General features: G+C 44.9%; 1 protein-coding gene across 2 annotated transcripts in view; it reads right to left on the bottom strand.

The window, feature by feature from the left end:
- Positions 1-23488, bottom strand: part of LOC147458555 (E3 ubiquitin-protein ligase UPL5-like) — a 46038-nt gene extending 22550 nt beyond the window's left edge. Inside the window, exons 1-2 of one of the 2 annotated variants that reach the window (XM_086513209.1) lie at positions 23011-23488; positions 20765-22939 (exon numbers count right to left, since the gene is read on the bottom strand). In XM_086513209.1, coding sequence (XP_086369335.1) covers positions 20765-22939; positions 23011-23107 — 2272 coding nt within the window. In that variant the 5' untranslated portion in view covers positions 23108-23488. Of the gene's footprint in view, positions 1-20764 lie in introns of both variants that reach the window. The other variant, XM_086513208.1, reaches the window with a different exon arrangement.
- Between the last annotated feature and the right edge of the window lie 4040 nt (positions 23489-27528).

Below are 27528 nucleotides of genomic sequence, written 5' to 3'. Positions count from 1 at the left end.
CTTTGCTTGAGTCTTCTCCAAGGCAAGCTTAATTTTCTTATACATTTCATCCATATTTTCTACATATGGATCTGCATCAAAAATCTTATCCTTTGTGTGCAAAATGGGAGGAAGATTGTTACCTTCAACAATTTCAAAGGTGCCTTGCCTGTTGACGAGTGCACCGTATTGTTGTATGCATACTCGAGCATGGGTATATATTGTTCCCACTTGCCCTTATTGTCTGACACATAGCATTTAAGCAGATCTAAGACAATAGATTTAGCCTCTTCTGACTGTTGTATGCATACTCAAAGCATGAGTAAATACTTTTCCCACTGTCAAAGGTGGGAGCGGAAGATGCAATGAAGACAAGAACTGGTTCATGATCCGGTGGGCACCTCAACTCAGATCTAGAACACCTGCAATGCCGAACACATGAACAAGGCACGCCGAGGTAGAGCGAGACGGGACATTTGAGAATGAGAGAGAGAGAGAGAGAGAGAGAGAGAGAGAGAGAGAGAGAGAGAGAGAGAGGTCTCGGAAAGGCTCTCCATGTTGATAACAATCTGCTCATACAAGTGACCAAGGGTGGTCCGGCATAGAACTGACATGCCCAAGGGATAGACCCGAGGTGCACACGACAACGGCTGCTACTGACACTGCCAACTCCTCCTGCACACGAGACCATTGACATGGCCTCGGCATGTGCATCACCTCCAACATGCTCTGAGAGCATAGAGCTGGTGCATCTCCTCCTGGCTAGATCTAGATGTGGATCTAGATCTTGGTCGAGGAAACCTGCCACTACATGATCACAAGGGCTGTAAAAGGCTGCCCTGAGATGTAACTGCAATGTAGAGATGAACCCCAAGCACTGCTCCTGCTGCCCATGAAAAACGTTGGGCTCATCCTCCTCTGCAGGCTGCCGGCTGCACCAAAAAAGCTGGTGTGGGTGCTGCCCAAAAACGCTAGGTTGCCAACCTACTGTCTACCGGCTGCTGGCCTCAAAGGACTTCCCACTGGGGCACCCATGGGAGGGTGCCCCCCAACTAGGGTTGATCTGCAGTGAATGGAAGTGACCCCCCCCCTGCCTGCCTATATACGGCTGTCCTCAGCCTGCCCGACCCACACCTCCAGCCCCACGACCTGGTGAATAGTGGAAAATAGGGAGAGAGTAGAAAGGGGGCACCGGATGCCAATAGGCTCAAGGGGGAAAAAATATGCCAAGGCTGAGGAATGCTATTCCCAACCTGCAAGACAACTGGAGACCATGGAACCAAGACAAAACTTGAGCTAAACATGGCTAGACACGATCCGACATGAGAGACCTACCTCACACTGCTCTGGCACAGCCACAAAACAGCCCACTCCCTAGCACCTGTCCCAGGGAGAAACTAGGATTGACTAGACAAATCCGGAGAGATGTCTGAACTCTAACACCCACTTGCCCTTATCGTCTGACACATAGCATTTAAGCAAATCGAAGACAATAGAATTAGCCTCTTTTGATTGTCCATCAGTTTGTGGATGAAATGAGTGTAAAACTTGAGCGTAGTGCCCATGTTTTCAAACAAGCCTCTCCAGAATAGGCTTGTCACACAAGGATCACGATCGTTGACAATTGATTGTGGCATACCATGGTACTTAAACACGTTGTACATGAACAATTGTGACATCTGATCAGATTTTATCTTCTTCCTGATAGGAATAAAGTAGGCCTCTCTGCTAAACCTGCAAATAATCGTCCATATGCCATCATTCCCTGTCCACGTTCTCGGAAGATCAAAGATAAAATCCATAGCAATACTTTCCATGCCTTATCTGGAATAGGCAGTGGTTGTAACTGTCAAAGTCGACGATGCGGAAGCGTAGAGACCAAGGGGAGTGAGCACGAGAGAGAGAGAGAGAGAGAGAGAGAGAGAGAGAGAGAGAGATTTATCGTCCACGAAGGTCAGATATGACCTATGGGACCAAAGCAAAAATAGTACATCGATACCTTTCAAGCGAAGGTATGGGATACATATCAGCTAAGGTCTGAGGGACCATCGATAGGGTAAAAGAAGATGAAAAAGACAAACACAACTAGAACTAAAACTAAGGAGGGTTAAGGGATGAGGTGTCCGTTTGGGAGTCCGAAACTCTTGGATGACCGCTTTACCATCTCGGTAGACCGCCCATTTACCTTGTTTGCGGGCTTCATGTATCTTCTTGAGCTCATCTGCTTTGAGTTTCAGTTGGTTGGTAGTCAATTCCTTTGCTATCTAGAACTTGGTTCCCTTGAGGAGGCGGGATTGGCGCAATAGCTTCATCCGTTCCTCCTTTGTCTTGAAGGTGACGACGCAGTGCTCAAGTGGCACGCGACTATTTGTGTCGTTGACTGTGTTGGGCTCAATGGTGATTCCTTGGAGGATGTCGTTGAGCTTGGCGATCACATCCTCTAGTGTGTCCTCGTTAGTGCACCAAGGTGATGGAAGTCCCCAATTCTCACTTTGAGACTGAGAGATTCTCGTAGTTTGCGTTCTTGAAAGGCCGCATGTATTTCGGTGTCGATCTTCTTTGTGATTTCATGCGTTACCTCGTGGACTGTCTCTTGAGCAATTGTGACTTCGGCGAGGGAGGCTTCAACCTCGCATGCCTTTGCGAGAATGGTTTGACTCCCTGCTTCTTGCAAGCTCTCGAGCTTGTGTACCCGTTGCTTGAGAGTTGCGTTCTCCTCTATGAGGACTTGGACCTGAGCCTCGAGGGCGGAGATTCTTGATTCTTGGCGGGCGGAGGTATCCTTCTAGGGGACGACAGCCGCAGCAAGGAAACTCCGTGGGCAAAATGCCGGCGTGCCAAAGGTGGACATATCATCCACGGGTTGTATGGCTGAGGCTCGTTGAGATTGAGTTGAGACCTTGGGCATTATGGCACTCTCTGTAGTGGGACACTCAGACTTTTGACTGTGGGACCGTCCCCTACAAGGCATCAAATCCTTCGACTGTGGGACTCGGTACAACAAGGGAAAGTACCCAACAGTTGGGCTACATTGCATTTTTGGATGCGGTCCCAATGGGGATAGATGGTCAGAAGACCAGTGGGAGCCCAACGGAAGCTTCTCCTAAAAATTAGGAAAAAGCTATTTTGGGCCACAAAATCTGTTCGCATCATTACCTCCAGAATGACAAGGGGAACATTTCATTACCTCCGGAATGACTAGGGGAACATTTTAGAACTCTACTGCAAAGTCAGGCAACCATTCAGGAGATTTTTCAGCGACAACCCCGAAACGGGAAATTGCTTATGAATGTGCCAATTGGCACACTGTGGTGCACTTTCCTCATGCAGAAGAAGGTAGCGCTGAATTTAAGCTGAGAGAGCTCATTTGAGAGATTTTGTCATAGGTTAAGAGCTACAGACTGCAAGCTTTCCTTCTCATGTACAGTGTGGTGCAAGAAGTCATGTCATGCACATCTCACAGTGCTCTCTCTCCCCCCTACGTGCAGTAATGTGATGCTCCACAAGAGGGCTCTTCATTTGACTCATGTACAGCTGTGTGGTTACATGCGTTTTTGCTGAGGCAAGAGCCTCCCTGAGCAGGAAGAGGAGTAGCTAACTGCTACTCCAAAAAGCAGCCACCGGTGAGGGTGATAACCTCACCGTACAGGTGCGTTTTCAGCGTGGTTATGCGCTGAACTTTGACTGTTTTTCAGCCATACGAACACCAGAACCATGGGGAATAGTGCCCCACTGTTAGAGGACAGTTCAGGGACTGTTTGGGGCTGAAAACGGGGCAAAAAACAGTAAATACAGCGTGCTGAATTTACTGTTTTTGGGCAGAAATCAGAGGGTTTATGGGCATTGGTTTCGGGCAAGTTTTGGGGCTGTTATGCTGCCGAAATTTTGCCAAAACAGGTGGTATCAAGCTAGATACAGGTAAAGAATTCCCAGGACTCTTCTTTGTAATCTACCCACTTAAAGCATTAAGAAATACCGAAAGGGGCGCCAATTTTGGGGCCTAGGGGTTGTCGGCGTCTGCTCGGAGCATTCTAGTTTCCGAGCCGTGTGTGCTTTAAGTGTTAATTCCCGTCGCAGGTTACCTTTGCTAAGTACTCTCCGTGTGTGTGTCTAAAGTAAAGTAAAGAATTTCGGGTGAAAGCCAAAGTCTACCGCCTCACGGGCCGGTTTCAATGTGCATGTGGACAAGCTACTTCAGGTCTAGGGTTCAGGTCAGCTTAGGAAGTGTTCTAGCACCTTTGTGAGCCTGTGCGTAGGCCGTGCATGTCTAGTTGCATATCCTCTGGTTGCACACAGCATGATCATCAGCATGACAATCAGTACCCATTAAGAGCATTTTGGAGTGCAAAGAACCCATTTTCCCTATTTATCCATTTTTCACATATTTTTTAATAAGTGACTTTATTGAGAAACTGAGTAGGCCAAATTTGCTAAGTTCTATAAAAGAAACCTAGCGCTAGCACTTTTTGGCAAAAGAGGTAGCAGAAGTTCCAACAACTTGCAGTGCACCTTCTCAGCAAGACGGGCAGGAGGCCTAGCATTTTCCAGCCAACAAGAAGCAGATAGCGTTTTGGTTGCAGATCAGCCTAGCGTTTTCAGCAGATACCGGATTCAAGCACTTGCAAATTGCATATCAGGCCTAGCGTTTTTGATCTTGCAGACTTGTCTAGCCTTTTGTAGTTTCGGCGTCAGATCAGCCCCAGATCATTAGGGTTTTCAGTTTTCAGCTATTATCCTTGCAGAATCAGTCCTTAGCCTCGCTGATCTCACCTACCCGCAGCATATCCTCACCGTACCGTCAAATCAGCCAACGTTTTCAGTTTCAGCCCGCTGTCTGCGTTTTCAGCGCATCGTTGTCGCGTCCTCGCCATCGCCGTCCTCGCCGACATAGTGTCGGAATTCAGCAGAAGTCAGCGTTTTGCAGATTTCAGTCCGTCCTCGTCGTCGTCATCATTGTCATCGACATCGTCGGCAAGTCCATTGCATCTAGACCATTGTACCAGATTTGTGCAATCAATAGCATAGACCTCTCTCGCCATAGAGAGGGGGGCCCTTGGAGGAGGGTTTGAGAACCGTCTGGTGTCATATTCTTTTCTCTCTCTCTCTCTCTCTCTCTCTCTCTCTCTCTCTCTCTCTCTCTCTCTCTCTCTCTCTCAGCACCTTCATTCACAGTGTCATTCACTTTGTTTGTGATCATTTGCACTCTCTCTCTAAAGGAACGGAAGGCTCTCCCTTCCGTAAGTAAAAGGAACCCTTGAGCACAGTTCGGAGCCTTATCTTGAGCAAAGTTCAACATTCACTTCCGCTGCACCTTACATTCTTCTTGCCTTCCACGTGTACAATCTGAAAGTGGAACATAGAGAGAATGTTTGCCCATTGTATATGCTTTTCAGATAACTTTGATCGTGTCAAAAGTATCACAAGGTCTGATGATCTCTTTGGACAACAAAATCAACACCTAGAAGGTAGTCTTTCCAACTTGAAAGCGCATGAATCACAGCCAATAGCTCTTTCTCATAGACTTGCATAATCTTTTCTAGCCCTTGCAAGATTCTGCTTTCGTAGGCTATTACCCGACCATCTTGCCATAATATTGAACCAATACTATTGCCACAGGCATCGCACTGGACCACAAACGACTTCCTGAGATCTAGTAAAACGATTACTGGATCCAAAGTCATCTTCTCCTTCAAGAGATTAAAAGCTGAAATCTCTTTTTGTGTCCATTTAAAAGTGACCTCTTTCTTTTGTAGAGCATGAAGGGGTGAAGCAATCACAGCAAAATTTCAAATGAATCTTCTGTAATAGGAACACGGTCCCAAGAAGCTACGGACATCATGCCCAGTCTTCAAAGCAGGACACATCTTGATTACTTCAAACTTGGCAAGATCCATTCGAACACCATCCTTTGACACTGTGGCCTAGTCAGTGAATCTCTTCCAAAAAGAATTCACTTTTATGGGGGTTGATGAGTTACTTGTGATTGCGTAACTCTTTGAACACAATGGTCATGTGACGCCTATGCTCCTCTTCATTCTTCCAATAGACTATCATGTCATCAAAGAATGTGCCGACAAAATATTGATGTGGGCGGAAAATCCAATCCATCATCCTATTAGGCGTAGCAGGAGCATTTGTAAGACCAAATGGCATCATTAAGAACTCATATAGACCAAATGTCATCCTAAACGTGTAACAGACTTAGACACTCCAAGTCAAGAATCAACCGCGACAGCACCAAATAACCACTTCAAAACAATCCACAGATCACAATAGATTTGCACTGGCCCAACGGAGTTCCGTGCCTAGAGATATTGGCCCCAAAGACTGGCGCCCCTTTCAATATTTCCTTTTATATTAATCAATTCAAACTACAAGAGAGTGTGTCGGGATTCACTCTCACACTCTGCGTCCAGATGCTCTGAGAAGTGAGGCCCTCACCACTAATTTAAAGGTTACAAGGGACGCCCAAAAGCAGAGCCCCAAAAGCTTCAAATTAAAAGCAATTGCTCTCTCTCTCTCACAGAGAGTCAAAACTTGAAAGCAAAAGCATTCTCTCTCTCTTTCTCATTGCGTAGAGAAAAAGCAAAACGTCGCTCATCATTTAAAGAAAGATTTTTTTTTTCTTTTTTGAACCTCCACGATTTCCAGAAATTAGGGTTTCTCGCAAAAATTAGGGTTTGCAAGAATTTTAGGGTTTCTGGTATAAATTAGGGTTTCTGTTGTCCGCCACGTCATCACTTTGTGACATACCCCCCTCTTGAAAGCATTGTAATCGACCGCGATTACGCCTGCAAAACCGACAAAAGCCATAAACCGTCTTACCAGACACTGACTGTTAGTACCTACATACTAGGAGCACACATCTAGCACATGTACAAAATCGATAGTCACATCACACGACATCACAGGACATCACATGACATTCAACATTCATTCGGATCTTAGACCATGATTTATCGGCAATGTAGCTAGCAATCACATCTAGGTCCAATCGGGACCTCATCGATGTCCGATTGACTAACCCCTATTGCAACCATGTCTATTCGAGATCAATCACATCAAAATGCTACAGTCATTTCGGCTATCAGTTCCTGCACTCAAAAGAAGTCAAGAACAAATCAGTATCATTATCAAGAATTCCATTTCATAAAGTCATCAAGCAGAATACTATCAGCTCTCAGTATCCCTGAAGCTCAAAGAGACATCAGTGACTTTAGTATCAAAATCAAGGCATCTGTTGACAAAGGAGCGGAGTAACTCCCCTCTTGTGCATCCCATTGCACCAGATCTTCGGCCAAGCTAAATTTCTGGGTTCCGTTTGGAGTAGACTATGCTAAACCAAAACATCAAGGTAAAGTTTCACAATCCGAGGAGTATCTGCTAGGTCCTCCTCCTCCATCCACTTCGCATCAAATGCAAGAAAGTTCTTGAACTTAACCAAGAACCGCCTTCGGACATTACCTTTCTTCGTATCCGTATGTACCAAAATCTGTTCATCTCCTCATTTTCTTCCACTGCGGGTTGCTCATCAGGCACATCACCCTTAATAGGTTTCAAGAGACTCACATGCAATGCATTGTGAATCCTCCAAGTATTTGGCAGTTTCAATCGAAAGGAGACATCATTTATCTTTTCAATAATCTGGAAAGGCAGTTTCAATCGAAAGGAGACATCATTTATCTTTTCAATAATCTGGAAAGATCCGTAGTATCACATACTAAGCTTTGGAAAGAGCCTCTCCTTTCCCTTTTTCTTTCTTAGGCGTGCCTTCTCAAAACGTAAGAGCACCCAATCATTCTCCTTCAATTTCAAGTCGCGACGATGGCGATCCGCTGCCTTTTTCTGTCGTTCTTGAGACTTCTGTAAAGTCTCGCGAACCTTGGCAAAAGCCGTATCCAAATCTCGCAAATATTCATCCGCTTCAAATATCTAATCTTTCGTGCTCAGGAAGGATGGGACCTTCGCATCACTTTCAACAATCTCAAATGGCGTCTTCCCCATCGAAGAGTGTATCTTGTTATTGTAGGCAAATTCCACCAAAGGTAAGTTCTTTTCCCATTGAGTCTTCTGATCCGAGATACAAGACTTTAATAAATATAAAACCACTGAATTGGCAATCTCAAATTGCCCGTCAGTCTGCAAGTGGAACGATGGCGAGAACTGCAACCGCGTGCCAATGTTCTCCCAAATTGCCTTCCAAAACAAACTCATAAATCTGGGGTCTCTATCGGAGACAATCGTCTCAAATGTGCCATGTAATCGGAAAATCATCGTGATCATTTTGTGTTCTCGGGAGATCAAAAATGAAATCCATTTCAATATTTTCCCAGGGGCGGGTGGGTATGGGTAAAGGCTGTAACAATTCCTGTGCCTTATGCCTGTCAAACTTGACCTTCTGGCATACTGTGCACAAACTCTCCACATCCTTTTTGAGTCTCGACCAAAAGTAGTATCTCTCTACCCCTTCATGGTGGTAGCAATGCCGCTGTGACCCGTAAAAGGTGGACAGTGGCATTCGGTCATAACCTTTTCCCTCAAGGGCTGAGTAACGCAAGTAGCCTTCCCGAAGGGAGTATCCAGCTACTGTCTCCCCATCCCGTATCTGTGTGAAAATATTTGCAAAATCTGTATCTGTGGCATACTGATCGACCATATCCTCGAAGCTCCTATGATGTATCGCGGAAATAGCCAGAACCAACGGCTTCCGAGACAAAGCGTCTGCCACCACATTCTTCTGTCCCTGCACATGGACAATCTGGAATTGAAACTGTGACAAGATGTTCGCCCACCGCATCTGCTTTTCCAAAAGCTGCTTCTGTGGCAAGAAGTAGCGCAAACTTTGATGGTCTGTAAAGACGGTAAAATCCGCTCCGAGTAGGTAATGCCACCACTGAGTAAGAGCATGGATAACCACCAAAAGCTCTTTCGCATAAATCTGTGCTGTCATCTCCGGCCTAGAGAACAATCGGCTCTCGTAAGCAATGACATGGCCTTCTTGCATCAAGACCGCACCCAGACTATGACCATAAGCATCACAAAATACTTCAAATGACTTCTGCAAGTCTGGCAAAGTCAAATCTGGTCCTATAGTCAATTTCTCTTTCAATGTCTGAAAGGCAATCACCTCTGTGGATCCCCACGAGAAAGGGACTCCTTTCTGTATCAAGATATGCAAAGGGGAAGCAACCTCTGCAAACTTTCGAATGAACCGTCTGTAGTACGAACACAGTCCCAAGAAGCTTTCCACTTCATGGACATTCTTCAAATCGGGCCAATCACAGATAGTGTCTATCTTGGCCGGATCCATTTGCACTCCTATCACTGAGACAAAGTGTCTCCAAAAAAATGTTATCTCTGAAGCATATGATCTTTGTGGTCTGCTTCATTCTTGAAGAAAACAATGATATCATCAAAGAAAGTGCCAACAAATAGCCTATACTCTTGAAAAATCCTGTCCATCATCCGGTTAAATGTCCCAGGAGCATTGGTTAAGCCAAAAGGCATCACCAAAAACTCAAATAACCCAAAAGTCGTCCGAATGGCTGTCTTGTAGACGTCTCCCGGCGCGATTCGGATCTAATGATATCCACTCTTCAAGTCAATCCTGCTAAAGCACGAGGATCCCTGTAACCTGTCGAGTATATCATCAATCCTAGGAATCGAAAATCTGTTCTTGATGGTGATTTCTTTGAGAGCGCTATAATCGATACACGTTCTCCAAGATTCGTCTTTCTTTAAATCCAACAACAGTGGAGAGCAATACGGTGAAGTACTATACTGGACAAGACCCTTTTCCAAGAGGTCTTTCACTGGGTTCATAATCTTTTCATTCTGTACTCGGCTCACACGGTAAGGTGGCTGGTTCGGTGGCGTGCTTCCAGGTATCAGATCAATGGTTTGATCTTCAGACCCTCTGAAAAGCAATCGGCATAAGTGTGGAGAAAAATCTTGGCGTTCTTTTGATCGGGTCAAAACATATTCACAACCTTTATCCATCGTTCAATTCTCTCCCAAAAGAATGAGTAAGAAACTAAAGTTCATCAAGTACAATCTCTAAGCCCTTCATTTATCGAAGTCGCTTTCTCGGCCCGGTAGTCAACCACGGCGTAGTTCTTGTGGTACCAAGGGATTCTGAGTAGAACGTCACTCGCGTGCCCTGAACACCCCTGTCATTGCAAACGAAGTTTGCCAATGCTCGGTGTAATGGCAACATCCCATCCGGGTGCCAGTCGGACTACCTCCGCCTGCGGCGTCAGTCTGTCGGGCGTAATTCCAAATCGAGCCGCCAATTCCAAGTGAAAAGAAGTTGGCCTTGGCTCCTTCAAAAGAGCTTACTGATCCTTCACTTTGCCCCAAAAGCGGCAAAGTTTGTACTTTCATTCATTAGATTCGGTGCAGGTCCCACGCCGTGTGGTACCAGTTCTGCTTTTCTATCTGCCTTTTCTACCACGTTCGTCAGCTGCTCTCGAACTCTCAGGCCTGTCGTCGTCTTTATCATTATGTTCTTTCTGTGCCTTCTTAGGGCACTTCGCAAAGATATGTCCATGTTCCCCGCATCCAAAGCACTTCCCCTCTCTGATGAAGCGAGCTCTCTCCTCAGGAGTAAGCTTGGGTCGTGCATCCTTTTTCTCTGGGTTGCTCTTTTTCTTTCTACTTTCATTCCCAGAAGTCTGTTCGGCTCGTTGTGTCATGGCCTCATCTGTGGGGTAGGTCAGACTGCCAAAGTGAATGGCAAAGCCCCGCTTCGCATGACTCATCAACTCCTAAATAGAAGCTGACTTCTGTTCCAAGCAGTGATCTCGGATCTCTGTAGGTAGACCCAAGGTAAACCGCTCAATCTGTTCTCTGAACGAGATCTTCTTGAATGAAGAGGCGGGTAGAAAAAAACTCCAGAATCTTTCACAGTAAGCATTGATTGTATCTTTCTTGGTCATCCGAAGATGGTTCCAAGCAGCTCGTATATCTCGTTCATATTCTTGCGTCAACCAAGAAGAAATAAAAAGCTTCTTAAATTTCAGCCATTTAACTGGCGCAGTCTTGTTTAAAAGAAGCGTGGACCACCAAGTATGAGCATTCCCCTTAAGGTAAGAGGTAGCTCTCCGAATCTTGGAGTGCTCCGAATAGCATCCTCCCGCGAAAGCCATGTCAAACTGTTGTATAAAAGACAAAGCCTTCGAAGCATCTGAATATCCTGAAAAATTATCAAACTTGATCGAGTGGCCACCTTCCTTAAACTCTCGGACTTTCTTGCTTTTATCTTCAAGAAAGTCATACGCTTAGTTTTGTAAAAAATTTTCTTGTTCACATAAAAGTTTCCGTCATTGGAATCTGAGTTGTCTATAGACGAGTCCTCAGTAGAACTGTCAGTCTCTGGGCGAGATGTAGCCTTCTTTGCCTTTTTCTTGCCCTTTCCGAAGCTTTGTTTCTTGCTTCACTTTTTACCTTTTCTGTCTTCTTCGCTCGAATTTGAAGAGCTAGAAGAACTGTCAGATGAAGATGAAGAAGAAGAAGAAGACGATTTGGGTACTCCTTTAAATCGAACACGCTTCTTCCGTTTCTTTGCCTTGTCAAAAGTCGACTGACGACCCAGATATCCCGGGAAGTCGGTGCTTTTCTTCTGCTTTTTGTTGTGCTTTTTGGCTTTCTTTTGCGCGTCAAAAAGCTGATCAATCCGTGCATCAACCACCTCTTCTAATTCCTTCTCTAAATATTTCTTGTGAGCAGAAGGTTTCTTGCGAGTGGGTGTAGTGGTTTTCTGTCACTGCTCATGCACTTCTTAAAAAGAAGTCTCGCTCATATATTTTGCAAATTTTGGGTCCTTCGCAAAATTGAGCATCATCTTCGTTGCATCACCGATCAACTGGCGACGCTCCATCTCTCGCCGCTCCGCTGAGTAGGCCGAGGCGAGCCATACTCTCTGCCGGAATCTTCGTTGTGATCCCTACCCGCATCTCCAGATGCAGAGGGAGTCTATTGATCCTTGCGTGAAGCCATAGGTGCCGCGGAAAAAAATTGGGGATCGGATTTCTCGTAGAAGAGAAATCGGTCGTGCTCTGATACCACTGTAACAGACTTGGACACTCCAAGTCGAGAATCAACCACGACAGCACCAAATAACCACTTCAAAACAATTCACAGATTACAATAGATTTGCACTGGCCCGGCGGAGTTCCGTGCCTAGAGATATTGGCCCCAAAGACTGGCGCCCCTTTCGGTATTTCGTTTTATATTAATCAGTTCAAAGTACAAGAGAGTGGGTCGGGATTCACTCTCAGACTCTGCGTCCAGATGCTCTGAGAAGTGAGGCCCTCACCACTAATTTAAAGGTTACAAGGGATGCCCAAAAGCAGAGCCCCAAAAGCTTCAAATCAAAAGCAATTGCTCTCTCTCTCTCACAGAGAGTCCAAACTTGAAAGCAAAAGCATTCTCTCTCTTTCTCATTGCGTAGAGAAAAAGCAAAATTTGCGTCGCTCATCATTTTTATTTTTATTTTCAGCCTCCGCAATTTTCGGAAATTAGGGTTTCTGGCAGAAATTAGGGTTTCTGGCAGAAATTAGGGTTTTTGTTGTCCGCCACGTCATCACTTTGTGACAAAATGCACTCTTGTGTACGTCCTCTGGCTGATACAAATCTGATGGTATCCACTCTTAAGATCTATCCTGCTGAAAGTTGCCGCACTCTCTAGGCGATCAAGAATATCATCAATCCTTGGAATGGGAAACCTGTTCTTAACGGTATTCTTATTCAATGCACGGTAATCAATACACATGCGGCAAGAGCCATCCTTCTTCTACACTAGAAGCACTCGGGAGCAAAAGGGTGAAGAACTTAAATCAGCCCTTTTTCTAGCAGCTCCTCTACTTGGCTCATAATCTCTTTCTACTGGGCCGCACTAACTCGGTAAGGAGGTCTATTTGGTGGGCATAGACCAACTTTGACCTCACATAGACGTTAAAAAGCTCTCTCTCTCTCTCTCTCTCTCTCTCTCTCTCTCTCTCTCTCTCTCTCTCTCTATAAATAAATATAAAAAAACGGCTTGTCCCCTCTTTATTACCATACATTACAAAAGGCAAAGTCTGCTAATTACAAATACAACATAAAGCCACATTACATGATAGAAAAAATTGTGACAAAACCCCGCAGGATCTCCACAAAGCACACAAGGCATCCAGATATGAGCAGATAATCAGAACCGAAGGAGGCATAAGACTCCACGACACATCTGCCCAAATGCTCCTACAGCCCCAAGAGATACAGCATGTCACAACTCTGTGACGTGGCATCCTAACACACACACACTCGTGCACGCCGGGGGGGGGGGGGGGGGGGGGGGGGGGGGGGGGGAGGGGGGGGGGGCAACTCCCGGAAACTGCGGCTACAGGCTGGCTGGACTGACACGTGGCTGACCTGAGATTGCTGACTTGGCTGGTTGGACTGTCTGAAGGCAGCATACGGAAATCAGTACAGCAAAATGCTTCACAGCGCTGGGAAAGAAAATAAACTACGCAATTTTACTGGCAGCTTTTTGCTACGCTGGCTGAAATTCTACGTCGGTTGTTGGCCTTGCTTTAGTTTACGCAAGTAGTTGAGAGAGAGAAAAACTAAAGTTGCTTCATTTTTTAAAAGCCTAGTTTAGAGGCAGTTTTTATGGGCAGTTTTTAACGAAGCTTTTGGCATCCCTTGTACTCTTTAAATAAGCAGGCATGGCCTCTCATAACTCAAAGCATCTGGACGCAGAGTCTGAGTGTGAGCGCCTGCCCGCACTCTTGTACTTTGAACTCAGATTAATACAAAAAGAAATACCAAAAGGAGCGCAAGGTCTTTGGAGCCAATATCTCTAGGCACGGCTCCGCCAGGCCAGTGTCGAATCAATTGTGAACTGTGAACTATTTTGAAGTGGTTATTTGTGTTGTCGCGGTAGATTCTCGACTTGGAGTGTCCAAGTCTGTTACAGTGGTATCAAAGCACGGTCGATTTCTCTTCTACCGGAAATCCGATCCATATTTTTTTTCCGCGGCACCTATGGCTTCAGGCAAAGATCAATCGACTCCCTCTGCATCCGGAGATGCGAGAAGGGATGACAACGAAGATTCACATGAGTATGGCCCGCCTCGGCCTACTCCGGCGGAGCGTCAAGAGATGGAGCGTCAACAATTGACCGGCGATGCAACAAAGATGATGTTTAATTTTACCAAGGACCCGAAATTGGCTAAATATATGAGCAAGACTTCTTTCAAAGAGGTGCACACACAGTGGCAGAAAACCACAAAACCACCCCGAAAACGCGCTCTCAAGAAACCTCCTACTCCCAAGAAGTATACAGAGAAGGAATTAGAAGAGGTGGTTGATGCACGGATTGCTCAGCTTTTTGACGCGCAGAACAAAGCCAAAAAGCACGGCAAAAAGCAGAAGAAAGGCACTGACTTCCCGGGTTATTTGGGTAGTCAATCGACATTTGAAAAGGCAAAGAAACAGAAGAGCATGTCGATTTGAAGGAGTACCCAGTTCTTCTTCTTCTTCTTCTTCTTTTTCTGACAATTCTTCTAGCTCATCTGACTCGAGCGAAGAAGACAGAAAAAGGCAAAAAGCGAAGCAAGAAGCAACGCTTTGAAAAGGGCAAGAACAAGGCAAAGAAGTTTAAATCTCGCCTAGTGATTGACAGTTCTACTGAGGACTCGTCTACAAACAGTTCGGACTCTGATGACAGAAACTTTTACGCAAAGATGAAGAATTTTTACAAAGCCAACCAGTATGACTTTCTGGAAGACAAAAGCAGGAAAGTCCGAGAGTTTAAAGAAGGTGGACAGTCAATTAAATTTGACACGTTTTCTGGTTATAGAGATGCTTTGAAGGCTTTGTCTTTTGTACAGCAGTTTGACATCGCTTTCTCGGGAGGGCGTTACTCAGAGCACTCTAAGATTCGGAAAGCTGCCTCTTACTTTTAGAGAAATGCTCGAACTTGGTGGTCCACGCTTCTATTAAACAAGACAACGCCAGTTAAATGGCTGAAATTCAAGAGGCTTTTTATTTCTTCTTGGCTGACTCGAGAGTATGAACGTGATATACGAACTGCTTGGAACCATCTTCGGATGACCAAGAAGGATACAGTGGATGCTTATTGCGAGAGATTTTGGAGCCCTTTTCTACCCGCCTCTTCATTTAAGAAGATCTCGTTCAAGAAACAGATTGAGCGGTTTACCTTGGGTCTACCTACAGAGATCCGAGATCACTCCTTGGAACAAAAGTCATCTTCCATTCAGGAGTTGATGAGTCATGCGAAACGGGGTTTTGCCATTCACTCTGGCAGGTTGACCTACCCACAGATGAGATCATGACGCGAAGAGCCGAACAGACTTCGACAAATGAAAGTAGAAAGAGGAAGAGCAACCCAGAAAAGAAAGATGCACAACCCAAGCTCACTCCTCAAGAGAGAGCTCGCTACATTAGGGAAGGGAAGTGCTTGTGGAGAAACTGGACATATCTCCGCGAAGTGCTTTAAAACGGCACAGAAAGGATAGAATGACAAGGACGATGAGAGGCCTGAAAGTTCGAGAGCGGCTGAGGAACGTGGAAGAAAAGGCAAGATGAAAACAGGACTGGTTCCAGATTGCATGGGTACCGATCCCAGCACATTGGACGAGAGTACAGAACTTTGCCGAGCTTGAGGCAAAGTGAAAGACCAAGAAGCCCTGATTTTCTTCGATGGAGGAGCCAAGGCCAACTTCATTTCACCGGAATTGGCAATTCTAGCGGCACCCGGCAGGGACGTAGCCATTACACCTGTCATTGGCAAACTGCGGTTGCATTGTCAGGGGTATTTGGGGCATGAGGACTTTTACATAATACCTTTGGAAGGTTGTGATGTCCTCTTGGGAATTCCCTCGTACCACAAGAACAACGCCGTGGTCGATTATCGGGCGAGGAAAGCGACATTGACAACAAAGAAGGGCAGAACCATTGTACTCGATATAAAACTTAAGGGTGAGTTTGTCCCTATTGTATCGGCTTCGGCCATTTCTAAATTAATGAAATCCAGCCTGTTTGTTTACTCAATTTTTTTGAAAGAGTTGAGTGATGAGGATAGAACAAATATGTCTGAACTTGATAAAGAATGCCAAGATTTTCTCCACTCTCATGCCGATTGCTTCTCAGAGGGCCTGCTAGGCGAGAGTTACCACCCGCTCGTCCTGAAGATCATACCATTGATCTGATACCTGGAAGCACACCACCGGACCGGCCACCTTATCGTGTGAGCCGAGCCCAGAACGAAGAGATTATGAACCAAGTGAAAGACCTCTTGGAAAAGGGTCTTGTCCAGCCTAGTACTTCACCATATTGCTCTCCAGCGTTGTTGGTTTTGAAGAAAGACGGATCTTGGAGAATGTGCAACGATTATAGAGCTCTCAACAAAATCACCATCAAGAACAGATTTCCGATTCCTAGGATCGATGATATACTCGACAAATTACAGGGATCCTCGTGCTTTAGCAAGATTGATTTAAAGAGTGGATATCATCAGATCCGAATCGCGCGGGAGACGTCTACAAGACAGCCTTTCGGACAACTTTTGGGTTATTTGAGTTTTTGGAGATGCCTTTTGGCCTAACCAATGCTCCTGCGACATTTAACCGGATGATGGACAGGATTTTTGGAGAGTACAAGCTATTTGTTGGCACTTTCTTTGACAATATCATTGTTTTCTCCAAGAATGAGGTAGAACATAGAGATCATCTACTTCAGGTCTTTCAGGCATTACGAGATCACAAGTTAGTGATTAATGCAACGAGAAGTAGATTTTTCCTACCAGAGATACACTTTTTGGGACACATTGTGTCAGCAGAGCAAGAGTGCAGATGGATCCGGCCAAGATAGAGACTATCCGTGATTCGTCCGATTTGAAGAATGTCCATGAAGTTAGAAGCTTCTTGGGATTGTGTTCGTACTATAGGCGGTTCATTCGAAAGTTTGCAGAGGTTGCTTCCCATTTGCATATCTTGACACAGAAAGGAGTCCCTTTCTCGTGGGGACCCACAGAGGTGACTACCTTTTAGACTTTGAAAGAGAAATTGACTACAGGACCAGTTTTGACTTTGGCGGACTTGCAGAAGTCATTTGAAGTATATTGTGATGCTTGTGGTCGTAGTCTGGGTGCGGTCTTATGCAAGAAGGCCATGTCATTTCTTACAAGAGCCGATTGTTCTCAAGGTCGGAATTGACAGCACAGATTTATGAGAAAGAGCTCTTGGCGGTTATCCATGCTCTTACTCAGTGGCGGCACTACCTACTCAGAGTGGATTTTACTGCCTTTACAGACCATCAGAGTTTACGCTACTTCTTGTCACGGAAGCAGCTATCGGAAAAGCAGATGCGGTGGGCGAACATCTTGTCACAGTTTCACTTCCAGATTGTCCATGTTCAGGGACAGAAGAATTTGGTGGCACATACTTTGTCTCGAAAGCTGTTGGTTCTGGCTATTTCCACGATACATCATAGGAGCTTCGAGGATATGGTCAACCAGTATGCCACAGATCCGGATTTTGCAGACGTTTTCACACAGATACGGGATGGGGAGACAGTGACGGGATATTCCATTCGGGATGGCTACTTGATGAGGAAAACCATGTTGTGCGTTACTCAGCCCTTGAGGGAAAAGGTTATGACCGAATGCCATTGTCCACCTTTTACGGGTCACCGCGGCATTGCTACCACCATGAGAGGGGTAGAGAGATACTTCTTTTGGCCGAGACTCAAGAAGGATGTGGACGAGTTTGTGCGCAGGTGCTTGGTATGCCAGAAGGTCAAGTTTGACAGGTATAAAAACAGGGATTGTTACAGCCTTTGCCCATACCCACCCGCCCCTGGGAAAGTATTGCAATGGATTTTATTTTTGATCTCCCGAGAACACAGAGTGGTCACGATGGTATCTGGACTGTTATTGACAGATTTAGCAAGCAGGCTCATTTCATTCCTAAAGAAAACAGTCAAGCCGGATCACTTAGCGAGACTAATTGTGGCCCAGATTTTCAGATTACATGGCATGCCTGAGACGATTGTCTCCGACAGGGACCCCAGATTTACGAGTTTGTTTTGGAAGGCAATTTGGGAGAACATTGGCACGCGGTTGCAGTTCTCGTCATCTTTCCATCCACAGACTAACGGGCAATCTGAGATTGCCATTTCGGTGGTTTTAGATTTACTGAAGTCTGTTATATCTCGGATCAGAAGACTCATTGGGAAAAGTATCTACCTTTGGTGGAATTTGCCTACATCAACACGCTACATTCTTCGACGGGGAAGACGCCATTTGAGATTACTGAAGGTGCTCCGAAGGTTCCACCCTTCCTAAGCACGAAAGATAAGATTTTTGAAGCTGATGAGTATACGCACGACTTAGACACGGCTTTCGCCAAGGTCCGCAAGGCTTTGCAGAAATCTCATGAAAGACAAAAAAAGGCAGTGGATCGCCATCGTCGCGATTTGAAATTGAAGTAGGATGATTGGGTGCTCTTACGTTTTGAGAAGGCACGCCTCAGAAAGAAGAAGGGAAAGGAGAGGCTTTTTCCAAAGCTTAGTATGAAATACTACGGACCTTTCCAAATCTCCGAAAAGATCAATGATGTCTCCTTCCGACTAAAACTGCCTGATACTCCTCAGATTGTGAACCTTTACCTTGAAGCTTTTGGTTTAGCATAGTCTATTCCAAATGGAACCCAGAATTCAGCTTGGCCGCAGATCTTGTGCAGTGGGATGCACAAGAGGGGAGTTACTCTGCTCCTTTGTCAACAGATGCCTCGAATTTTTAGAATACTAGAGTCACTGATGTCTCTTTGAGCTTTAGGGATACTAAGAGCTGACAGTATTCTGCTGTATGACTTTATAAAATGGAATTCCTGAATATGAAACTAATTTGTTCTTGACTTGTTTTAAAGTGCAGGAATTGATAGACGAAATGATTGCAACATTTTGGTCTGAATGATCTCGAATAGACATGGTTGCAATAGGGGTTAGTCAATCGGGCATCTATGAGGTCCTGAGTGGATCTAGATGAGATTGCTAACTACATTGCCGATAAATCATGGTCTAAGATCCGAATGAATGTTGAATGTGATTTGTCATGTGATGTCACTGTCGATTGGTACATGTGCTAGATGTGTGTTCCTATGGCATAGGTACTAACAGTCAGTGTCTACTAAGGTATTTTATGGCCTCTGTTAGTACCTATGTCTGTTTTGCAGGTGTAATCGAGGGCGATTACAATGCTTTCAAGAGGGGGGTAAGTCACAACTCTGTGACGTGGCATCCTAACACACACACTCTCGTGCGGGGGGGGGGGGGGGGGCAACTCCCAAAAACTGCGGCTGCAGGCTGGCTGGACTGACACAAGGCTGACCTGAGATTGCTGACGTGGCTGGCTGGACTGTCTGAAGGCAGCGTACGGAAATCAGTACCGCAAAATGCTTCACAACGCTGGGAAAGAAAAAAAACTACACAATTTTACTAGCAGCTTTTTGCTACGCTGGCTGATATTCTACGTCAGATTTTTAGCCTTGCTTTAATTTACGCAAATAGTTGAGAAAGAGAAAAACTAATGTTGCTTTATTTTTTTAAAGCTTAGTTTAGAGGCAGCTTTTAAGGGAAGTTTTTAAGGAAGCTTTTGGGCTCTGCTTTTGGCATCCCTTGTACTCTTTAAATAAGCAGGCAGAGTCTGAGTGTGAGCGCTTGCCCGCACTCTTGTACTTTGAACTCACATTAATACAAAAAGAGATACCGAAAGGGGGGCCAGTCTTTGGGGCCAATATCTCTAGGCACGGAACTCCGCCAGGCCAGTGTCGGATCAATTGTGAACTGTGAACTATTTTGAAGTGGTTATTTGTGCTGTTGCGGTAGATTCTCGACTTGGAGTGTCCAAGTCTGTTACACAACACTACCAAGATGTCATGCTCTAATATCTTCCCTGACTAACCATTGCCACACACCACCAGGTCAACAGCAAGCTGGACCATCATCCACACCAAGGAGCTCAACCAATAGTAAAGATCTTGAACACCAGAAACACCTGGAAAAACCCTAAGGAGAGAGCCTCATCAACCTGCATAAATAAACCTTGGTGCAAGAAAGATCGATGAAGAATGTTGGGCAAGAGCAAGGGGCAGGCATGTAATAACGCTCACCCCAACGATGGACCGCGGCGCACAAGGGGAACCCAGCCAAACTCACAAAGAAGGTGGTCAAAAGCAGGTACAGCAACAAGCAGAAGGCAGCTGATTGGAGGGGACGACTCAGCGCCAGGGGAGGAGCAGTACGATGAGGCAGCCGTCCGTGAGCAAAAAATCACAATATTCTCGGATTTGAAGGTTAAATTCTTTGTTCGGTGGCTCTTCATGTCTAAAGAGCCTCAATCGAATCATTACAAGAATGACAATGAAGATTATCATATGCCACAATCGCATGGAATAGAAGAGCACCCGCACCCTCTCCTTAATCAAAAATGCATTTCACCTCTCTATATTAACTCAACATGGTGGCAAATATGAATCAGAATCTTAGATGAGAGCACACGCACCATCAAATATGAGCTACAATTGCTAAGTAGCCCAATCCTTGTCTATGTATAATTCGAAATAACCTCTCATGCACATTTTGAAGGCATAAAACTAGCATGCGATCACACTTACAACAGCTGGATGAACAAGCTATTTTAATCTGAAGTTAAGTCAGGCTTGACTAGGCAAGGAAAGAGAAATAAAGTGAAAACAAAATGATGAGAGTGTCCAATCATTACCTGGATTTGGAAAAACCCTTCGAGGATCATTTGGACACGATAGGAAAAGAGCATTCTCTGGATCAAAGATTTCTTTGCATACAAGATAAAACCACTCGCGTAAGACACCAGGTCCTGTTGCTTCTTCTGAGGCAAACTCCACAGACAACCCTCCCTGTAGCACCTCAGCTTTCACATGTTGAAATGCATGAAAAGAGTCCGAAAGCAAATAATCCCGATGAATGAAAATATCATGTCTTTCTTCAAAATCCTCTTGCGGTTCAGGGAGCATGCCTAGCACAAGCCTTTTCTTTGATTCAAACTCGAGTAGAGACTTGTGCTCCAACAACCAGATGTGATCATTATGACACTCTAATTGTTCAATTATTGTATTCAAAGCTTTGCTCCTAGAATGAAGAATGGTATGCAAGGTTTCCATGAACCCTCCAAACATCTTAGCCATAACATTCAGCCCCTTCAGCACTGTCAAAACAGATGACCAGTTATAGGGCCGACTGAGTGAAGTTTCTTCAACCTTTTTTAGGCAACTGTCAACCTCATGGAGCAATCTATTAAAGACTGCAAAGAGCCATGCATAAGAACCAGTCTCGCCCCCTCCTTTCTCCACCTCATCAAGTACCTCAAACATTGGAGCATCAACCAAGCTAGAAACAGCCTTGTCAAAATTTTCAAAACTGTCATCTTCTGTGTACCTTAAGGCAGCAAAAGTATTCTGTAAGCAGTTGTCCATTACTATTGACGACTTGGCACTTGTGCATGCCTCCACCATTGCCTTACAAAGAGGTGCTATAAAGGCAGTAAAGTCATGCCCCTCCTTAGCATCAGGGTGAAGAATGGAAGGCAAACCACTGGCCGCATAAGCTCCATAGAATTTGGCTGTGAAGCACAAACTGAAAGATAGCTTTACAGCAAGTTCCGTGACAAATGGAGCAAAGTCATGCACAATATTTTCTGCTTTTGCATCATTGAAATAGACACTTCCATGGGCCTCGCAAACAGTATCAAGAATGCAAGCCAGAGCATTTCTACACGTGAAATATAGATAATGGCGCGGTGCAGCCTTTCTTAGCAGCTTGCAAAAGTCCAAGAGTATGGGTGCACAGTAGCTGTGAGTGTCTGGGGAAGACCCATCGTCAGTTGCACTAACAAAGAGCTTGATAGAGCATTCTGCACAGTCCTGGTTTGTGTCAAGGGGCGAAAGAAGTAGGACCACCAGCGCAGAAGTTGCTCCCGCAAGTTGAAAGACCTGCATGTGTTCTGAAACAGGAACATTTTCTGCAGCTAGCTTCAAAAACTCCTTCACATTGGCTCGAATCTTATCTTGTGCCTGTGTCAAAAGCACTCTGGAACGCCTACCATTATCTGTCATTGAAAGGACACGATGTATAGTGGCTACGAGATCGTTCACCAGCTGCCATGACCGATGAAGATGTGTGCTAAGCATCCTGGCCACAAGGTGTAAAGTTGCATCATTGCTGACTTGGCACTCGGAAAGAGTCTGATGCCGCTGCAGCTGCCTACCAGAGTAAATAAGCCGCTGTTCTGAAATGGGGAGCCCTGTTTTCTTGTAAATGAACTCATGAACCAACTCGATGGTATCCTCTGCGTGCGCCTGTACGACGAGAGTTCTAGCATCATTGAATGTCCTGACAAAGAACTGAAGCATGGGATTCGATGTGTCTGCATGGCTATCACGTGGAGAAAATCCAAAGCAGTTGCTAAACGAGTTTGCTACTTTAGAAGCTGCATACGCACCATGAGAGTAAAGCGCAAAGCAATGCCGCTCTATTTTTGAGGACCTGTCTGCATCAGCAAGAGGTAAACAATCCATAGTAGGTGCCTGACTCAAAAGGGTGTCTTTAACCATGCAACTTACTCTTGAGCTTGCTGGCCTTGGCGATGCATTCAAGCTGCAAGTATTATCTTCTTCACCCTTGAAACCCATGACAAAGCCTCCATGCTGTGCAGTCAATGTGAGATCAGAAGAAGTTGTCAAAGTGCCTTCCTCACAAGCTTCAAGTATCTCATCCCTAAGCTCTCGTTTAGGGCGAAACTCAGTGGCAGAAATATCCATTTCCTCCAACTTTCTTTTAACACAAGTGGTTCGAGAGCTCAACCACTCCGTATTCATATTTACTTCATCCTCCTGCAGTAAACCTTCTACGGCCTCCTCCCCTGTTTCAGATGCAGCCTTGTGATATTCTGCTTCCATGTTAGTACCGACTCTAATCCCCACTATTGTTTACCTTTACATTTTTCAACAAACAATGCACAGTTTGAAGATTCTGCATGGGGATGACATGACCCGATACCATCGTGAACTTGTACCCATGTTATACCCATTTGCAAAGAAGGAGCTGATCGACGACCTGCTGAATTTCATTTTGCAGAGAATTTCTTTTCGATGCCAAGCTGTTGTGATTTACGAGGTGTAGTGTCATGCGACCTGCTGAATGTTGAAATTTACCGAGTGTAGTGTCACGCGACCTGCTCAATTTCACTTTGCAGAAAAAAAAAATTCGATCCGAAGCTGTTGAAATTTACCTGGTGTCATGCGTGCGAGCATGCGTGTGTGTGTGTGTGTGTGTGTGAGAGAGAGAGAGAGAGAGAGAGAGAGAGAGAGATGCCTTCGCAAGCTCGATCACCTCTGCGCGACAGGAAAGAATACTTTTATTGTTGTGGATGGTGGAGGACCGGAGGTGAGAAAAGGGTCGAGAGGGAGGTTTCTTTTTCTGGCTGTCGAACACGGCCCCTAGTAGTAAAATTGGACATTTGAATTTGTTTTGTGCTGTGTAAAGATAGCAGTCACTATACTTGTTACATTTGTTGCAATAACTAACCTATCATCGTGACTTAGCCTTTCTTCACACACCATCGATCACCATAAAGGAACGGTTTATGAAACTTTTGCACAATGCCAAATCGAAATAAACAAGGTGAAAATTCACTACGGCCTACAAAAGGCTATTGGGAAGATTTCTGTAATAAGAGGTTTCTTTGTGAGAGAGGAAAATTGAAAGTGACATTAGTATTTTAAAACATGTGGTATCACACTAAAATATCATGTTTTTTTGGAAAAAAAAGTGCAACAATAAACTATTTAAATTACAATATACTCTAAAATCATAAAAAATAATGTTTGGCACAATACTCAATGCTCCTCTTTGAAAACGTAGGTACACAAATGTCAACACCCTCTAACAAAGGCCTAAAAGAAATAATAAAACAAAAGTTTATTATAAGTAACTTGTCATGTGGCACTAATTTGCAAGCTTTATCCAATGGTCAAAAGATGCACCCAAAATCCAACCCTTCACTAAGGACTACTTAAGTTGTCCAATTAGCTAGAGGTAAGTGCCAAATCTCTTGGTGCATATGACGCAAAGTCCAAAAGCCCCACCTGTCATCTCTGTTATACTTTGCGCGATGTCGTGGATGGTTGGTGTCCAATTCACTTGGTGGTTTTCATTGCCCTTATTGTCATGTCCCTCTTCTTCCTCAAGTGCTCTTCCAAAGTAGCAGGATTCATCATGACTACTCTATGACGGGCTAGAGAATAGCATTACCAAAAAAAAAGCATCCTTTTTAGTTGCCCCTTCTCGATTTCTTTAGTGGGCATAGGCTCTATGTGTGGACACACATGGACACATGTGTGAGCATGCAAAAACTAACTACTTTAGTAGGATTTGTTTATCAAAAGGTCCACATAGAAGAGCAAAATTTGGCTATGGTGCCACCTTTAAGTTGTTGTGAGTTGGGTTCTCTTAGGCAAGGTCTTACTTCTTCTACACATTAAACACCTCTCAAATCCCACTAAAGTGATTGGGATACCAACATTTTATCTGCCCTAGAAATAAGGGTGAAGAAAATTAAAATTTACCGTCACCCTTTCCTCCTACCCTAGGCGTTAAGTCATGCACAATCCCTTTGTGCATGTTGTGTGTGTGTGTGTGTGTGTGTGTGTGTGTGTGTGTGTGTGTGTGTGTGTGTGTGTGTGTGTGTGTGAGAGAGAGAGAGAGAGAGGAGGAGGAGGAGGAGGAGAAGTAGTAAAGATGAGAAGCTTTAACATCGATGGAACAATCCCAAGAGACCTCAAAATCTCCTTGACAACTCAAAAACTTTTTATTGTTGAGAAAGGGAGAGAGAGAAAGCAACAATTTCTGCAACCCTATTTCCAACAATTTGTATCAGAGTAGGTTGCATCCTTTCGAGCATAATTGCCAACATCGCCAACACAGGTGAGCTTTGGTGAGTGCCAGAAGGTCGATAAACACTTTCGGATAAGCTTGTAGAGCTTGGAGAGCTCAGAATTTTGATTCGAGCTCTCCTCGGCCTTCGTTTCCACTAAAAGCAATACTGCACAAGCAATTTTGTCCTTGTGTGCAGAACTTCTATCAATTCTATTTTCTTCATATAGCAGGTCTCTTATAGTCTTCTTTGGGTTGTGTGATATAGCACATGTTAGTCCCGCTCTGTTTCCCCTCTTTTTGTGCAGTTTTCACATCAGGTGGTGCAGGCACTCGCCATGGCTGACAACAACACAGATGTGTTCAAGATGATGGTTACTGAGGATAAATTGGACGGGGACAATTACCCAATGTGGGCCTACATGATGCAACATGTTCTTGTGTCAAAGGGTGTTTGGAATGTTGTACAAGGCATTGATGTACGTCCCGATTCTATGGATGTAGGCACTGTTGAGGATGTTGCAGGTTTTGGTGGCACGGTCAAGTTACTCCTAAAGTTGTTTTGCCTACATTTGAGCAGGCTCATTGGGATGGTGGAGATGTGTAGGCTCATGCATTGATTGCATCATATATGAAGTTCACTATTACTTTTCACATTTGCTCAGCTAAATCAGCTAAACAGGCTTGGGAAATTCTAGATGGTCTTTATGCAAGTTACAATGAGGCTAAAATTGCATCACTGCGTAAAGAGTTGGAGTCAAAGAGTATGCATAAGGAAGCTGACATGGACACTTTCCTTATTGGTATCAAGGATATTAAATAGCAACTCATTTCTGCACGCGAAGTCATTTCTGACAGTTCCCTTATGCAGATTGTTCTTGATGCTTTGCGAGATTCTTATCAACAGGGATTTCATTAACGTGTTCACAAATGAGTGAACACCTTAATATCATGCGTTAATAATATAATTTATGTTGTGATCACATATGCACACAACTTTTGCAATGACCGGCTTATACTTGGTCTGCTTGTAAACCCTCCGGCATTTAGATATTCCCGGTGGGGCCCACCAAGAATATCTTGTTGGAATAAGGGTTGCAGAGAAATGCACACAGCTTGGAGAAGACGAAGGAAGCTCAAGGCACACAATAGAGAGTGTGTTACTTAGTGTGCAATGGACAGATAGATAGCCCTAGAGTGATGGGCGTATATACAATGCTTGGGGGGAAAAACCTCCTAAACAGGGAAAAAATACCCCGGCGGTCCTAGTGTGTTCACACACATCACTACCACATGTATGTAGTAACAAATCCCCCCTGGAGTGATGCGGTGAACAAGAGCTGGCACATGAGTAAAGGGAAGTGCCATGCCCTGAGGACATGATCATTCCACAAAGGGGAGTAAGCCCAAAGCTTTGTGGAAAGCTTCAAGCTTCTCACGAGACAATGCCTTTGTGAAAAGATCTGCAAGGTTGTCCTGTGTTGGCACATAAGCCAAGCTGATTGTTGGAATTAGGGTTGTAGAGAAACGCTCACATCTTGGAAAAGATGAAGGAAACTCAAGGCACACGATAGAGAGTGTATTACTTAGTGTGCAATGGAAAGATTGATAGCCCTAGAGTGATGGGCGTATATACAATGCACGGGGGGGAAAACCTCCTAAAGAGGGAAAAAATGCCCCAGCGGTCCTAGTGTGTTCACACACATCACTACCACATGTATATGCTAACAAATCCCCCCTGGAGTGATGCGGTGAACGAGAGCAGGCACATGAGTAAAGGGAAGTGCCATGCCCTGAGGACATGATCAGTCCACAAAGGGGAGTAAGCCCAAAGCTTTGCGGAAAGCTTCAAGCTTCTCACGAGACAATGCCTTTGTGAAAAGATCTGCAAGGTTGTCCTGTGTTGGCACATAAGCCCAACTGATCTCTCCTGCTGAGAGCCTCTCCCTGACATAGTGGTAATTCACCTCAATGTGCTTTGTGCGAGCATGAAAAACTGGGTTCCTCGCAACTACCAATGCACTCTAACTCTCAGTGTAGATAGTGTTGGCAGTGTCCTGTCCAACACCCGAATCAGCCATAAGGCGTCTAAGCCATACATCCTCAACCGTAGCTGTGAAGACTGCCCTGTACTAAGCCTCACAACTCGAAGTGGCCATAGTAGGTTGCTTCTTGCTCAACCATGATATACATGAACTGCCAAGCATGAAACAAAAACCACTTGTGGACACTCGCATGTCAAAACAACCAGCCCAATGTGAGTCCGAAAAAGCATGTAAGTCTGGCAGCAATGATCCCCCCTTGGGATAAAACAAGCCAAGGTGTAAAGTGCCACTAAGGTAGCGAAAAATCCTCTTGACAGCCTACCAATGCTTAGACCTTGGGCTATGCATGAATCTGCTGACCTGTGAGACTGCAAATTGAATATATGGCCTCGTGTTGCATACATAAATGAGGCAGCCAACAGCAGTTTGGTAAAGAGTGACATCAGCAGAATCGCCAGCATCATGTAGACTCAACTTCAAACCTGCTTCCATGGGAGTGGCAATAGGTTTGCAATCCTCAAGTCCAAACTTA

The sequence above is a fragment of the Adiantum capillus-veneris genome, chromosome 5 (genome assembly GCF_014529385.1).
Source record: "Adiantum capillus-veneris isolate H3 chromosome 5, ASM1452938v2, whole genome shotgun sequence".
Lineage (NCBI taxonomy): Eukaryota > Viridiplantae > Streptophyta > Polypodiopsida > Polypodiales > Pteridaceae > Adiantum > Adiantum capillus-veneris.
This window is presented reverse-complemented; position numbering and strand designations above follow the sequence as displayed.